This window comes from Nesoenas mayeri (assembly GCF_963082525.1).
Source record: "Nesoenas mayeri genome assembly, chromosome: 18".
Lineage (NCBI taxonomy): Eukaryota > Metazoa > Chordata > Aves > Columbiformes > Columbidae > Nesoenas > Nesoenas mayeri.
The window spans coordinates 2,255,587-2,270,124 of record NC_137566.1 but is presented as its reverse complement, the minus strand read 5'-3'; the positions used below and the strand labels follow the sequence as shown (position 1 = coordinate 2,270,124).

Here is a 14,538-nt window from a genome sequence, read left to right as displayed (position 1 = left end):
TGACCCTGGGTGGGAGCTGCCTGTCCACGGCTCCACCATGAGCACCGTTGGGGTGGGATGGTGTCCTGATCCAGGCTCAGGACAGGAAGGGGGTGGCGGGTCCCCCCGGGTGCTGGCGTGTCTGAGGGTGCTGTCTGTCCCTCAGGATGAGCCCACCACAGGGATGGACCCCAAGGCACGGCGCTTCCTCTGGAACCTCATCCTGGATGTCATCAAAACGGGTCGCTCCGTGGTGCTCACGTCCCACAGGTCCGGGGGAGGTTCTCACTGCACCTGTGATGCACCTGGGATGGTGTGTGGGTGGGAGGGGGCTCCTTGGTCCGCAGGGGATGGCATTTGGCTGGGGCACAGGGAGCAGAGGGAACCTGAGACACCCTCTGTTGCCTTCTCTCACCCCTGGTGGTGTGGCCATGGCTGCTTGGCTCCCCAGCTGCCCCCACCGCAGCTCCAGGCACTGTCCCCCTGTGCCCCTGCTGAAGCCAGCCCTGTCTCCCCAGCATGGAGGAGTGCGAGGCGCTCTGCACCCGCCTGGCCATCATGGTGAACGGGCGGCTCAAGTGTCTTGGCAGCATCCAGCACCTGAAGAACCGGTAAGAGCCCGGTGGGGTCCAGCACTCGGTGTGCGCTGTAAGGCGGGAGCGGCCTGGGCCCCCACAGCACGGTGACAGTGTGGCACCCGTGGCGAGATGTCAGCCCTTCATGTGGGCGCTGCTTTGGAGAGCGGGCAGGGGCCGGGCTTGCTGGGGTGGATATGTTGGCTGCAAGAGAGCATTGTCACCTTCCGTGGGGTCAGTCCTTCCCCACAGAGGTGCACGCTGGGGGGTCAGGTCCTCATGGGACACCTTGTCACCGTGCAGGTTCGGAGATGGCTACATGATTACAGTGCGCACCAAGTCCAGTCTCAACATCAAGGAGGTGGTGAGGTTCTTCAACCGCAACTTCCCTGAGGCCGTCCTCAAGGTGAGCTCCGGTGGTGGCAGTGCTGTCCCCGCCTGGAGGCACAAGCAGCCTTCATCCTCCAGGGGGTAGCTCTGTGGGACCCCTGTGGTGTGATGGCTGGGGCTCTGGGAGTGAGGACGTGGGTGTCACCTCCATGTCCCTTGCAGGAGCGGCACCACACGAAAGCCCAGTACCAGCTGAAGTCGGACCAGATCTCGCTGGCACAGGTCTTCAGCAAGATGGAGCAGGTGGTGGATGTGCTGGGTATCGAAGACTACTCGGTCAGCCAGACCACGCTGGACAACGTGAGAGCGGGGATGGTGCAGGCAGCTGGATGCTTGTCCCCGGGAGGGTGGCTGTGCCAAAGTGCCTGGCAGCACCCACCTTTGGGATGGGAGGTGGAGGGAGGTGTGGGGCAAGTGGTGGCCCCAGTGGCACAGCTGGCAGGTGAAGGGTGACCAGGGGGTGGGGGTGCTCACAGGGATCCCTCGCAGCCTCCTGCCCCTTCCCCCCCAGGTGTTTGTGAATTTTGCCAAGAAGCAAAGTGACAACCTGGAGCAGCAGGAGACGAGCCCCAGCTGCGCGCTGCAGTCGCCCCTGGAGCGCGTGCTGAGCCTGCTGCGCCCCCGGGCCGCCCCCACGGAGCTGCGCGCCCTGGTGGTGGAGGAGCAGGAGGACCTGGAGACGGACGATGAAGGCCTCATCAGCTTCGAGGAGGAGAGGGTGAGAGGTTGTCCCCAGATCTGGGTGTCCCTAGTCCCAGCTGTGTCCCTGCCATGGGGCACCGGGACTGGGTGCCATGGCACCAGCTCTCGCCCAGGGAGGGGGGCATGGTGGGTCCAGGGGTGGAGTAGGGGAGGGGTGGCTGCTCCCCTCAGGCTGGATCCTGGCCCCAGCAGCCCTGGGCAGCCCCTGCCCAGCCCTGAGCCCTGTGTCTGTGCCCGCAGGCTCAGCTCTCGTTCAACACGGACACGCTGTGCTGAGGCCCTGGGGGCAGCCACGTCCCCCAGCTCTGAAGCCACCAGACCCTTTTGGCCTCTCCCCTCTCTTCGCCCCGTCGAGCGGAGCCGCCACGGCCAGAGGCGAGTGCCAGGGAGGACATGGCAGGTGTGGCGCCAGCCTAGATGGACCTCATGAGCCACTGCCCCGCAGCTGGCCTTTGTCCCGTTCAGTGTCACCGCGTGGTGCTGTGGGCTCGCCCGGCCAGCGCCTGCCACGGACAGAGACTGCAAGGAGGACGCAGCTTGGGGCCAGTGCTGCCAGCCCTGCGTGCCTCGTGGTGCGAATGAGACCTGTGAGCGGTGCCTTCGCTTGGGACACCCATCCTGCACCCCCCGGGACTCTGGGCCGCGGGGACACGTGGCAGCAGCAGCGCGCCCGGCCTGGTCGTGGCAGGGCCAAAGGAAGGATGGCTGCTTGCTCCTCGTCCCAGCACCCCTGGCTTAGCCCTTGGCACTGTGGGGGGCTCAGGGTCCAGGAGCTCTGGTTCTTCACCCGCAATTGACTCCTGTCACCAGGAGGATGTCACTGCACCCTCCAGCCCGTCCGAGGCTGTCCTGCCGGTCCATGTGTGCCAGGCGAGGGCTCCAGCCCCCCTGGCCAGGCGTGGGCTGGGCACTCAGCACCATCGCCCTGGCAGGGGGCACCTTCCGGGGCAGGGGGATATTTCACAGGGTATTTCACATGCTGGCACCAGCTCTTTCTCCCCTCTGCCCCCAACCACGTCCCTCCTGCAGCGCCCCTTACCTGCCTCTGCGCCCTCCCTGCCCGCTTCCCCTGCCACAGGGCATTGCTGCAGCTGTGCCGCCTTTCTGCTCTGTCCCCTCCTTTGCCCCCTTGCCCTGGCACTCATTGTTCAGCCTCTGGCCCTCTACAGGAGCCACTGGCACTGGTTTCTTCTTGCTGGGTCCCTGGTGGTACTGGGAGAGGGGGTGCTGCACCCCAGGATGGGAGTGACTGTTCTTGAGGTACAAGGACGATATCGCTCGCTTGGGTGCAGCACAGCCTGGCCCAGTGTGGTGAGGCTGGCACTGTCACTGGGGACAGCGGTGTCCCCTGGGGCTGGCAGTGTCACCGGGTCGGCAGCAGGTGCTCCCTGGGCCAGCAGTGCTCCTCCTTTCTGCAGAGGGTCCTGCAGCCTTGTCATCCGCGGGGGCCCTGCCCAGCACCCCAGCCCGGCAGCACCGCCCAGCCTGCAGCTCTCCAGCCACCGCAGCCCTGCCCAGAGCCGGGGTGACAGCAGGGTCCATGGCCCTGACCCCCCAAAGCCCCCCCTCCTTCCCAGGGAGCCCCTGGGCTGGGCTGTCCGTGTGTCCTTTCTGCCATCCTGGCCCGGGTTTGGCGGGCAGCCCTGGGCACCCCGGTTTGCTGCCGCGGGGCAGCGGGTGGCAGGGGAAGGTGGGTCAGGGCTGGCCTGGCCCCACTTGAAGGCCCGGGAGCAGGGGCAGACCCAGGTGGCAGCTGACCCTCCACTGTGCCCTCCACTCTCACCAGCCCTGTATGCCACTTGCTATAGATTGTGATACAATATACTGTATTTTCAATAGGGGAAAAACTGGGGGGGAGATAAGCTCTATTTTCAGATTTTTCAGACCATATTTTTTTTAATGGCATACTGGAAACTGGCTGGTCCTGGGGTGGGCGGGTGGCATGGGTGGGCAGCCCCCCGCCCTGGGTGCCCCTTGGTCCCTTGCTGCGCACACTCTGCTTTTCCAGGTGGGCACTGGGAGACGAGCCAGCACAGAGTGAGCCCTTTGCCCCCAGGGAGAGAGGGGACGGTGTCAGCTTTGGGTGCCCAGTTGTGAGCTCAGTGGTGACACCCTTAGGGCACCCCCGGGTGGGCAGGGTGCCCTGCGCTGTGCTCTGGCCAGGGCTGTGTCCTCACCCCATGTCCTCACTGCCGTCCTGCTCGGGGCTCCACCCCTCCACAGAGCTGCCCCCACCCGCTGCTGTGCCACCGTCCCCATGCCCCATGGCTTTCCATGGTCAATGAAGATGCTTTAGTGCCCACACAGCTGGGGTGCCCATGGTGGCCTCCCCCAGGCACAGACCCGCTGGGGGTGGCAGTGGGGAGGGGGCGGGAGGGCATCGTTCCAGTGCGGGGGTGGCTGTTGCCTTAACACTATTCGCTTCGTTGAGTCTGGCCCCGCTTTCCTCCTCATCTCCCGCTCCACGTCCTCGGCCACCAGCTGCAGGCACAACGCCGGCGCCACGCACGGGCCTGGGCACAGGGCCCCCCAGGGGTGGGGACGCCTTGGAGGAGCCTGTACATTGCAAGCAAAAGAAACAAAACAATGAAATGTGAAAATAATGATCGTTTTAAATAAAAAAGTAATAACTGGAGCCAGTCAGGCTGGTGGGCGGGAGGGCCGGGGCTGTGTGCCTGGGGAGGGACCAGGCTGAGGGCGCTCGCAGTGCCGCGGGTGGGGTGCAGGAGCCTGCCATGGGCAGCGGGAGCTATGCACACCACAGGGCAGCACTGGCTGCTGCCGTCTGCTGGGGGTAACGCTGGTGTGACACCCCCAGGGCACAGGCAGGAGCCGCCGCAGCCGGCGCTGCTGTGAGCTGTCCGTGCAGAGCAGCAGCGGTGGCCGGGGCCCCACGGCAGGGCCCCACGGCAGGGCGTGGGGCAGGTGTGGGTGGGAGCGGGTGCACCCCGGGGAGGAATGTGGGCTGGGAGGGGCCACAGCTGCGGCACTTGCCACGGCCACCACTCAGCCAGCAGCCACCACCCAGCATGGCCGCGAAACCCCAAATCCAGCTCTTTGTCAAGGTGAGCGGGGTCCTGGGCGCCTGGGTGTCCCTGGTGAGTGGGCACCTCTGGCTGCCACCCACTGTTAACCGGGCTGGGGTGTCCCAGCCAACCCAGCCCACTGCGGTGCCCAGATATGCGGCGCTGGGTGGGGTCAATGGATGGGCGGCTTGGGGCACGTCTCCAGGGCATGGCGTGCTGCTGCTTGCCCCAGGGACACGGGGGGCTGTGGGTGCTCAGCCTGGGGTGTCGGGCTGGGTTTGTCCCCCAATCCAGGGCCCCTTGCCCAGCAGTGCAGCACCTGCCTGCACCTGCCAGCCCGTCCAAACCAGCGCCCGCCAGGCAGTTTGTCTGGCTGCACAGGGCAGGACAACAACTGTCTGGGATCGCACCTGGGGGTGACGGGGCCACCAGCATCACTGTCGCCTTCCTCCAGCACAGTCCCTGCCGTGCTGGGCTGTCCCCTGCCATAGCTGCCCCCGCTATCGCTGTGCTCAGGTCCTGGCCCCCTTGGCACTGTGGGGCTGGGGCAGCCTGTGGCCCCCTGGTCTCCCAGGGGTGCCAGGGCCAGCACCGGCCGTGCCACGCGGGCTGCTCTGCCAAGGGGTGTGGAGGCCCCGGAGCAGGCGGAGGCTGGGGCCGGGCACCCTGCCCAGTGTAGCAGGTGCCACGGGCGGCCAGCACTGCCCGCTGGCCTGCGGCCAGCCCGGGCTCGGCCAGGGCAGTGCCACGCACCCGCCACCCTCACCTGCACCCACCGGCGCTGCCCGGCCCGCGCTGCCCCCACTGCAGCCGCCCTGGGGCAAAGGGGCAGCTGAGCTCTCCCTCTGCCCACAGGCGAGTGAGGACGGGGAGAGCGTGGGCCACTGCCCCTTCTGCCAGCGGATCTTCATGGTGCTGCTGCTCAAAGGGGTGCCCTTCACCCTCACCACCGTGGATGCCAAGAGGTGAGTCGTGCCCTCCCGCTCACGCTGGGGCCATGGGGGATGCCAGCCATGGGTCAGGGCTGTGGGTCAGGCTTGCCATGGCACACTGAGGGGGGAGGTGGGAGGTCCCCGGCACCTTGGGAAGGGGCATGAAGGGAGCAGTGTGGGACACACGGAGCCTGTTGTAATCCCCCAGCTGCCCATGCTGCCTGAAGGAGGTTGGTGGGCATTTTCCAGGGCAGAGCTGCCATGGGCACACACGGAGGCAGGAGCAGTGTGGGGCACAGGACATGTCTGCATGTAAACACACATGTACACGCACAGAGCCCTGCAGAGCCCTGGGCACTGTCGGGCATTAGCACCCGTCCCCATCTCCCGCAGGGCACTGGACGTGCTAAAGGACTTTGCGCCAGGTGCCCAGCTGCCCGTCCTGCTCTACAACGGCGATTCCAAGACTGACACCGTCACCATCGAGGACTTCCTGGAGGACAGGCTGGGCCCCCCCAGGTCAGTGGCCAGCGCTGCCCTGCGAGAGAGGGCAAGGGGCCAAAGAGGGGCCCGGACAGGCTGGGGGTGCTGCGGGCAGGCAGCACACAGCCTGCCAGCCCTGCTGCCCTCCTCAGCCATGCCCACGGCCCTGCAGGTTCCCCAGCCTGGTCCCGCAGTACCGGGAGTCGAGTCTGGCTGGGAACGACATCTTCCACAAGTTCTCCACTTTCATCAAGAATCCCGTGCCTGCCCAGGATGAGGGTGAGGAGCTGGGTGGGGGTCCATGCAACCTCTCAGGCGCCACCACCTGAAGCCCACTCAGGGCTCCCTGGGACTTTCCAGCCCTCCCTGGGTCTCTTCAGGCACTGCCCCCTCCCTGCAGCTCAGCAGGGCAGCCCCCTCATCCTGGGGCTCTCTGGGGAGGGCAGGGGCTGGTGCCAGCGCGGGCAGGGCGGGAGGACGCGGGCAGGCGCTGTGGGCACAGGGCTATGGGCACAGAGGGGCCCATGCCCTGATGAGCAGTGCTGCCGCCCCCCACAGCGCTGCAGCGCAGCCTCCTGCGGGCCCTGCTGAAGCTGGACGAGTACCTGAGCGCTCCCCTGGCCTATGAGCTGGCCCACGAGCCCCAGCTCCGCACCTCCCGCCGTCGATTCCTGGACGGGGACCAGCTCACGCTGGCCGACTGCAACCTGCTGCCCAAACTCAATATCGTTCAGGTGAGCGCGGGCACCCCACCGCTGTGCCCTTCCCTCTGGCTTCTCGATGCTGTTGGCCCCACACTCTCACCTCCCCTGGGTGCCTGCAGGAACGCCCCTGCTCCTCTGCCAAGCTCCATGTCACCCCGTGTCCTGCCCCCTCTCCCCATGCCCAGCACGGTGCGTTCCCACCAATGTCACTCCCCTCCACATCCCCTGCCAGGTGCCACCCCTTGTGCAGCGCCAGGGATGGCCCCTGGCCCCCTGCCACCCTTCCTGGCTGGCTCCTGCACACAAATGCCACTGTCCAGCCGCAGGGCGCGCCTTGGCACAGCCCAGGGCTGGGCAACGGGTCACCCCATTCCTGCCCACAGGTCGTGTGCCAGCATTACCGCCGCTTTGGGATCCCCAAGGACCTGCGGGGCGTGTGGCGCTACCTCAATGCTGCCAGCGAAACCAAGGAGTTCAAGTACACCTGCCCCAACAGCGAGGAGATCATCCAAGCCTATCGCTCCGTGGTCCGGTCACCGCAGTGAGCCGGGCACACACTCAGGTGTGTGCAGGGCTGGGGTTGGGCAGCAGCCCAGTGCCCACCCTGGTCCTGCCACAACCACCACAGCCCTGCCTGCATGCACTCGGGAGGGCAGAGAGCATGAGCTGTGCCCCTGGCACCCAAATTCCCCCAGCTGGCACCCCTGCTGAGGTGCTGGCAGCAATCTGCACCGCACTGAGCCCACAGATGCATCCTCACCTCTTGTGCCACCCTCCCTGTCCAGCCAGGAGCCTCTCGACCTGCCCTGTGGTCCCTCAAGAATCAGGATGGGTGCAGGGGTGCCAGAGCCACAGGCACTGTTGGTACCAAAGCTGGGCAACACCGCGGGGAAGGCAGGAAGTGGGAGGAAAGGCTGTTAGAGCAGAGGCTGCGGGCACAGTGGGCAGCGCACGGCAGGGGCACCCCGAGCATCCTGCGGGGACACCGCGGCACCTGGCAGCTGAGGGACCCGCGCAGGGCTGTGCCAGGGCAGGACGGCCCCTCGCACCGGAGAGGGGAACCGGCACAGCCCGGCAGAGCCCTGGGAACGGAGCTGGGGGATGGACACAGCTCGGCCCCCACCGCCCTGGGTGAGGGGAGTGGGAGGGACCATCCCCAAAGAACCCACAGGCAGGAAGCTCTCAGAGGCACATTTGGGAGAGGGAGGGGGGTGAAGTGGGGCAAGTCCAAGCCATGTACCAGAGCTCTCCAAAATCAATAAAGGCTTTGCAAGTGAGACAAGCTAGAGTGACCAGCCCCAAGGGCTCTCCTCCCTCACAGGACTTCTCAGCAGCCTCCCAGTCCTTTCCCAGTGCCTTGCAAGGACTGGGCCCATTCCCCCAGCTCTCCAGGGGACTGGGGTGGCTTTAACCACTCACCCACCAACGCACTGGCACAAAGATAGCAGGAAAGTGAGCCCCTGACCCTCCAGGTTCACTTGAAATTTGCCACAGGGCTATTGAGCAAAGAAAACGCAGAATGGATGGACAGATCTGTACTGTCCCCGTCCCCAGAGACCATCTGGCTAAAATCAGCTTTACTGGCAATAAGTTAAGCACAGGCAATCTTTTTGTTACATGATGGTATAAAAGTTCTTTAAAAACCCCACCAATTCATGCCAAGTGAGGAAGAGAGGTGGCCCCCGCCAGCAGGGAAGAGCTGCAAGGAACAAAGTCCTGCCAGCCCTGCCCGCCTCGCCCCCCACAGGCCCTGCCAGCACACCGGCCAGATCTGCTGCCCGCTCAGGCCTGCCCGGCGCTGGCTCCAGCCCTTCAAGTGCTGCTCCCCCCTCCCGGGCACCAGGGGCTCAGCAGGCCCAGGGGCAGTGAATCCTCCTCCACCAGCCACATAGGTGTTTGACAAGGCTTCATCAGGGCTGACATCAGGAGATGGGACAGGACAGGTCAGGAGTCCTCGAAGTCCACTCCAGACGGAGCCTTCTTGCTAGGAGGAGATGGAGGAAACATCACAGCCCAAAGCCCCACACCATGGAGCCTGCTCTGTGCAGCACAGCCCCAGCACCACGCCTGGGAGCAGCACTTACCTTTTGAAACCAGGGTTAATTAGAGACTCCCCCGGGATCTTCCTCTTGGCCGGCAAAGCTGAGACAGCACCCCTGTTCTTCCTTGGGCTGGGGTCTGCCTCAGTCAGGACAGGGATTGCAAAAGGTCAGCTAGTGGCCCGGGCAGCCCTGCACGCCCCTGCGCACCCAGGGGGAGCCTTCAGCAGCCCACCAGCCTGGCCCAGCGTCCGTGGTGGGTGAGGAAGGGCCAAGCCTGGTCTCCTCTCCCAAAGGAGCGGGGAGCCATGGACCTGCCACGGCCTCCAGTCTGGAAGAGCAGCAAAGCCTGACCCCAGCCTGGAGGCTTAGTGAGCAACCTGCCTGGTGATACCCGGCATCTGACCTGCACACAGGGCAACCTGGACACTCCAAGAGACACCATGCTGAGCCCCGGCCCCTCTGTGCCAGGAATGGCACCAGGACAGTGGGGCGGCTGACAGCAGCCACAGCTGAGGGGACTCAGAGTGCCCTGGAGAACACACGGACACAGCACCAGCAGCCCCTGGGTAAGAGAAGGCAAACAAACAGTGGGACTAGGGGAGGTGCCCCCTGGCAACTGCCTACCTGGTAGGAAGAGCTGCTGGCTGCGGGCAGCGTTCTTCTCAGGGCTGCAGGATGATACCGCTGTCTCCACCACTGCTGAGACAGGAATCGGAGCCAAAGCTTGTGACAACGCACCCCAATGCAGCATGCATTGCACCCCAAGCCTCCCCAGCAAGCTCCATCCCTCCATAGCCAAACTGACCCACTCCCACCCAGGCTGCTGCTGCCCCAGGATCTTCCTACACCCCTAAAATAGATACTTCTGTAAGGCATCTCCTGCACACAGAGATGCACGTGTGGTGCTAGCCATGGGGACAAGGTTGTGTTTCTGCACAAAGCACCGAATCCTCTGATCCCACACGGGATGTCTCCTGCCCAAGGGGAGCAGGTACAGACCCTGGCCAGCCCAAGGGGAAGCAGAAGGCAGCACCTCTGCTGCCCAATGCTCCTGGCCAGTTCAGCCAGGACCAGCGAGCAGAGACCACCAGGGAGGCACAGCCTGCTGCTGGGTCACCCGGGGCACCCTGGGTGGGGGGGACAGTTCCCCGCAGGTGCCACGGAGCTGCCCACCCTCCCGCTGCCTTCACCCCCGCGCAGACCTTCCAGGCGGCGCTCCAGGCTCTGGACGCGCCCCGCCATGCCGAACAGCAGCGCCTGGAGCTGGCTCCTCGCCTCGGCGATGGGCAGCTTGACGAGACGCAGCTCCGAGCACCGGCGCTCGTCCCGCAGCCGCAGCACGGCCGGCCCCCCGCCCAGGCTCAGCGCGGCGCTGCCCCGGCCCAGGGCGTCCCTGTGCGGGGAGCGGGGCTGAGCGGGGCTGAGCGGGGCTGAGCGGGGCTGAGCGGGGCCGGGCGGGGCTGAGCGGGGCCGGGCGGGGCCGGGCGGGGCTGAGCGGGGCTGAGCGGGGCCGGGCGGAGCGGCCGCGGCCCCGCGGGGCAGCACCCACCTGAGCGTCGAGCCGTGCTCCCCCGGCGGGCAGCGCTGCGGAGAGACAGAGCGGGCACGTCCCGAGCCAGCCTTGCCCGGCCCGGCCCGGCCCGGCCCCTCCCGCCGCCCCGGTACATACGCAGCCGAGCGGCGGGCGGGCGCCGAGCTCCCCGGCCCAGACCTCCAGCGCGTCGGTCACACTGCGGGAGGCGGCGGCTCAGGCTGTGCCGGGGCTGCTCGGCCCCGGCCCGGCCCGGCCCCGGCCCCTCACTCACTAGACGGTGCCGCCGGGGCCGGGCCCGGGCCGGCAGTAGCAGAGGAACCGGCCCGGCCCGGCCCGCAGCAGGTGGAACGGCCCGGCCGGCTCCGCCATGGCGGCAGCGCCGGAAGGGGCGGGGAGCCCCGCGGGCCCTCCCCGGCACTGGCGGCGCCGGCCCCGCCATGGTGCAGCTGGGGCTGCGGCGGGTGGAGGACAGCGTGGCCGCCAAGCACCCGGTGCGCGCAGGGCCGGGCCGGGCCGGGGGCCGGGGGGCGGGCGGGCGCGGGGCTGCCGCGCTCAGTGTGTGTCCCGCAGGCGCTGCAGCAGTACGCGGCCTGCCAGTCCCACGCCTTCGTGAAGGGCATCGGCACCTTCCTGGCAGGTACGGCCCGGCCCGGCTCCCCGGGGGCGGCGGCCCGGGCGGGGCTGCGGCCGGTAACGGCGCCCGGTGCCGGGTTTCGACAGGGAGCGGAGCCGCCTTCGCCCTGCAGAAGCTGGCGAGCACGAAGCTGCCGTACGGGCCGCAGTGGAGCCTGCTGCTGGCCGCGGGTGAGCGCCCTGCCCGGGCACAGCCCCTGTTTGTCCTTCCCCGGGGATTTTCTGCCCTGGCTGCTGTCACACCCCCGCTTCCCGTGGCCCTGCGGCGCCCTGGGCCGGCTCGCAGCCCAGCCCAGCAGCTGGCAGGTGCTTCCCCACTGCTGCCTTTGGCAAATGTCGGGAGCATCGTGGTCTCTCCAGCCACAGGGTCCCTCGCCAGCTACATGGTAACCAGAGCTGAGACGCAGAAATGCTCCGACTTCTGGATTTACCTGGAGACAGACAAGTCCCCACAGGAGCTCGCCATGGCCGGTAGGGTGTCTCAGCCCACAGGTATGTTCACGTCTCCCCCCGCTGCTTTCCCTGGGCTTGTCGTGCCTGGTTCTTCGCTGCTGCAACAATTTGCTGGTCCTGCCTCATAATTAAGCTGGTAACTGTGTCATTGCCAAAATCCACATCTAAGTCCCACGTTGGCACCCCACAGCTGAGGGATGGGAGAAGGCGCCAGGGTGCCGGAGTGCCCCGAGCTCCCTGCCTGCTCTCATGGCTCGTGTGTCCCTCTGAATGGGGCTGACGGTGCGGGAGCACTTGCTTCTGCCTGCTGCCCCTCCTGCTTTGTGGATTCACGAGAGCCAGAGCGAAGGGCTTGTTTACTGGAAGAGAAGGAAGAGGCCAAGGGAATGGAGGGAGGCAGTAAACCCCTGCACGCCTTGGTCGCTCTGTGTGGTGGTCAGAGCTGGAGAGGCACCAGGACAGCAGCTACTTGAAGGTTCCCACAGCTGCTTGCTTCTTTCTTACCTTGAGCTCCCAAAGTCAGGCCTGGCTGAAGAAGCGTTACATGCTTCACCAGGGCTCTGTGGTTTTCTGCCCAGCCCTGGTAAACACACCAGGATAGCTGAGGGTCCAGGGAGCGTGTTCTTTCTGTTGCAGAAAATCTGCCCAACCTGGAGTCCAGAGAGAACGTGACACCACCGGTGAGGAGGAACAAGTACGGAGATCTTGTGGAATAGCTGCCAGAGCACAGTGCACCATGCCTGTGTTCTGCTTCACCCCTTCCTGCCTGCCTAGCCTGCTTGTGCTTGCCTGTGGGACTGGTGGGCTCTGTGGCGCTGCCCAGGAGCTTGGATGGGTTGATCCTGCAGTGAGAGTGTGGTGGAGACACCGCAGGGTTTCCTGCCTCCAAGGTGGCCTCTGAGCATCACACATGGGGGGTACAATAAAAGCTGAGAGCTGAAAACACTCATTGTGGATGAAGCGAAGGCTGGGCTGGTGGTGTGACAGGAAGAGCTGGGGTGCAGGTGGTAAATGTCACCATTCTGAGGCGACCTCTGCAGTAAATGTTGGAGCAGAGAGCTCTGGTCCCTCTGAGGCTGCGGCACTCCCAATCTGACAATGCAGGCCTATGGAATGACTGAGGGCACGGACGACTCCAGGCGAAGGTGTGAGGACAGAGCTGTTGCCCTTTGCTCTGTTTCTTGAGCCTGGCCAGTCACTGTGTCCCTGTCCCCGCAGCGACAAGGCTGTTCTCACCTGCCCGAAAGTGGCTGAGCTGAGCCCTGCAGCTGCATGGCCTCTGGGGGTGTCTTCTCTGTTCCTGCAAAGGGGGTGCACATGTGCCCAGAGCCCCAGACTCTCTATCCAGATCCATTAACCAGCCAGCAAGGGCATGGTGCTGTCTTGAATCCCACGCACCAGAAGGAGGATTAAGAAGCCTCTTCATAACAAACTCCAAGTCATGACTAGGGCAAACGGGCTGCTCTTGGTGGATGTCCAGCTCTGATTTAGCGGCAGCTGAATTTCTTAGAAGGGGAAGCCCAGCCTGCATTCTGGAAGCTATTATAACTGGTTTCTTAGAGCAGAGCGGCAGTGTCTCAGCTCCAGAGACCAGAAATGCACCCTTCTGTGTGAGAGCTGGAGCTGGTCCTTGAGCCATGCCAGAGGATGGAATCTCTGCGCTGGGAGACGAGGGGCCTGGGAGGAAACTGGGTTTGAGCACTCAGAACATCGTCTGCACTGGCATCACACCCAATCTGTGCAGAGAGATGGGGGGCAGCCAGCAGAGCAGCTAAAAACAAAGTGGCTGCAGGGAACGGGCAGGTTAAGATGAGCACAGTGTATTGGGAGCTCGGCCAGAGCAGGGAGCGGAGCTTGTGCCGCCTGGAAGAGCAAGGGGGGCATTGGGAAACCACAACCCTTGCTAAAGCCACTCCTCTCTGGAGGCGTGAGGAGGAGCACGGTGGGCAGGAGGCTCTTTAAAGATGGGCTTGACGAGTCAGGACTGGCCCAGTGCAGCTGCGTGCATGCCATGATGGCTCTGAGCTGCCAGCAACTGCACAAACAAATTGCCAACCCTGCGGGCTGCTCTCGTGCCCTGCTTGGTACCAGACCTGGTCCCCTGGGAGCAGAGGCTCTCTATGTGCATTCCTTTCATGGAGACTGTGGCTGTGAGCACAGCAGTGAATGCGTGGGACAGAGTCAGGTTGAGTACTGCCTGCTCACGCCTTTGGGGTGACTGGACCACTAGTGCTTGGGAAACCTCAGCCTCGCAACCAGGACTGGTTGAAACTTCACCTCCAGGTGGGCCTTTCAAGCCCACCTTGGTCCATCCTGGAGAGTTCTCTGGGCCGGTGGAGCACACGGAGCCGTGATGGTGTCTCAGCTCTGGGCAGGCTGTGAAGGACTGAGACCTCCAGGCACAGCCTGACCTGCTGCTGTGTCCAAGTGGACAGCCAGGCTTGATCAGCCCGTTTCTCATCAAGACCCACAGAGCCACAGGAGTGGTTACAAAGATTTATTTCTGATTATAAAAAAAAATCCCAACCAAATAAACCGAAACCTTCTGCATGCTTGCATGTCCCTGGTTTTACTCATTTGGAAATGAAGGTGCATCCTCCCAGCTGCCTGGCGTGGGGTGATGCAGGGCTCAAACCCTAAAGCAGTGCAAAGCCCCCTCCCACAGCGAGCCTGTTGCCCCTGTGCTGGTGTGGCCACGCACTGGGAGCCACAGGGGCTTTTTGTGCCATTTCTGGAGGGGCAGAGGAAGCTCTGGATGTGGCAAAGCAAGTCTGGCTTAGGAACCACATGACTGGGGAAGGCACCACGTCTGGTCCCCGAAGAGGGACCTGGAAAGCTGCCGCTCGCCACATCTGGGTGTTGCTAAGCCCCTGCCCAAAGCCCCTGTGGCGAGGCTGGTGGAAGTCCAGGCCAAGATCTGGCCCTCAGGAAGGTTGGTGGGGTTTGTGCATTGACCAGAAAGATGGCATGGGCCCTGGGTGATGCCCAGAGCTCCCGGCAGGCAGGGCTGATGCTCCAGGGGCAGGCTAGAGAGGTCAGCTATAAGGACCAGCGTAAGTAATACTCCCTGTTCACCCCATGCACA

General features: G+C 64.8%; 4 protein-coding genes across 11 annotated transcripts in view; 3 read left to right on the top strand and 1 right to left on the bottom strand.

Moving 5' to 3' along the window:
• Positions 1-1,922, top strand: part of ABCA2 (ATP binding cassette subfamily A member 2) — a gene marked incomplete at both ends in the record, with an annotated part of 32,595 nt that extends 30,673 nt beyond the window's left edge. The window contains 6 exons of the mRNA XM_080355977.1: positions 146-249; positions 498-590; positions 858-960; positions 1,107-1,244; positions 1,456-1,662; positions 1,887-1,922. Coding sequence (XP_080212103.1) covers positions 146-249; positions 498-590; positions 858-960; positions 1,107-1,244; positions 1,456-1,662; positions 1,887-1,922 — 681 coding nt within the window. The remainder of the gene's footprint in view (positions 1-145; positions 250-497; positions 591-857; positions 961-1,106; positions 1,245-1,455; positions 1,663-1,886) is intronic.
• Positions 1,923-4,604: 2,682 nt separating this feature from the next.
• On the top strand, positions 4,605-7,336 carry CLIC3 (chloride intracellular channel 3; the record flags this gene model as incomplete). The annotated part of the gene is given in 7 exon segments (XM_080355931.1): positions 4,605-4,637; positions 4,640-4,711; positions 5,528-5,637; positions 5,998-6,123; positions 6,260-6,366; positions 6,646-6,821; positions 7,175-7,336. Coding segments are annotated over 7 exon segments (786 nt in total).
• A 995-nt stretch (positions 7,337-8,331) lies between these two features.
• PAXX (PAXX non-homologous end joining factor) lies at positions 8,332-10,845 on the bottom strand. 8 transcript variants are annotated; one of them, XM_080355909.1, is made up of 7 exons: positions 10,639-10,765; positions 10,503-10,563; positions 10,383-10,417; positions 10,036-10,226; positions 9,458-9,532; positions 8,876-8,969; positions 8,332-8,775 (listed from the first exon to the last, which is right to left on the bottom strand). In XM_080355909.1, exons 1-7 carry the CDS (start codon positions 10,734-10,736, stop codon positions 8,736-8,738), a joined length of 594 nt encoding a protein of 197 aa, XP_080212035.1. In that variant the 5' UTR covers positions 10,737-10,765; the 3' UTR covers positions 8,332-8,735. The 8 variants fall into 8 exon arrangements, with proteins under 8 accessions (XP_080212035.1, XP_080212038.1, XP_080212033.1 ...); XM_080355912.1 differs by having other exon boundaries at positions 9,458-9,529; XM_080355907.1 differs by lacking the exon at positions 10,503-10,563 and having other exon boundaries at positions 10,639-10,845.
• Positions 10,735-13,965, top strand: TMEM141 (transmembrane protein 141). Its single transcript, XM_080355913.1, has 5 exons — positions 10,735-10,858; positions 10,938-11,004; positions 11,088-11,171; positions 11,361-11,492; positions 12,090-13,965. The coding sequence occupies exons 1-5, from the start codon at positions 10,805-10,807 to the stop codon at positions 12,167-12,169; spliced, it is 417 nt and encodes a 138-aa protein (XP_080212039.1). The 5' UTR covers positions 10,735-10,804; the 3' UTR covers positions 12,170-13,965.
• Positions 13,966-14,538: the final 573 nt, after the last annotated feature.

What these genes read in the sequence shown, in the direction of transcription:
- TMEM141 (XM_080355913.1), top strand. Translation starts at nt 10,805, where the DNA reads ATGGTGCAGCTGGGGCTGCGGCGGGTGGAGGACAGCGTGGCCGCCAAG. An exon ending in GAGCCTGCTGCTGGCCGCGG is followed by an intron (nt 11,172 to 11,360) that starts GTGAGCGCCCTG and finishes TGGTCTCTCCAG; the next exon opens with CCACAGGGTCCCTCGCCAGC. An exon ending in TAGGGTGTCTCAGCCCACAG is followed by an intron (nt 11,493 to 12,089) that starts GTATGTTCACGT and finishes TTTCTGTTGCAG; the next exon opens with AAAATCTGCCCAACCTGGAG.
- PAXX (XM_080355905.1), bottom strand. Translation starts at nt 10,806, where the DNA reads ATGGCGGGGCCGGCGCCGCCAGTGCCGGGGAGGGCCCGCGGGGCTCCC. An exon ending in CCAGCAGCTCTTCCTACCAG is followed by an intron (nt 8,970 to 9,457) that starts GTAGGCAGTTGC and finishes TGACTGAGGCAG; the next exon opens with ACCCCAGCCCAAGGAAGAAC. An exon ending in ATTAACCCTGGTTTCAAAAG is followed by an intron (nt 8,776 to 8,875) that starts GTAAGTGCTGCT and finishes ATCTCCTCCTAG; the next exon opens with CAAGAAGGCTCCGTCTGGAG.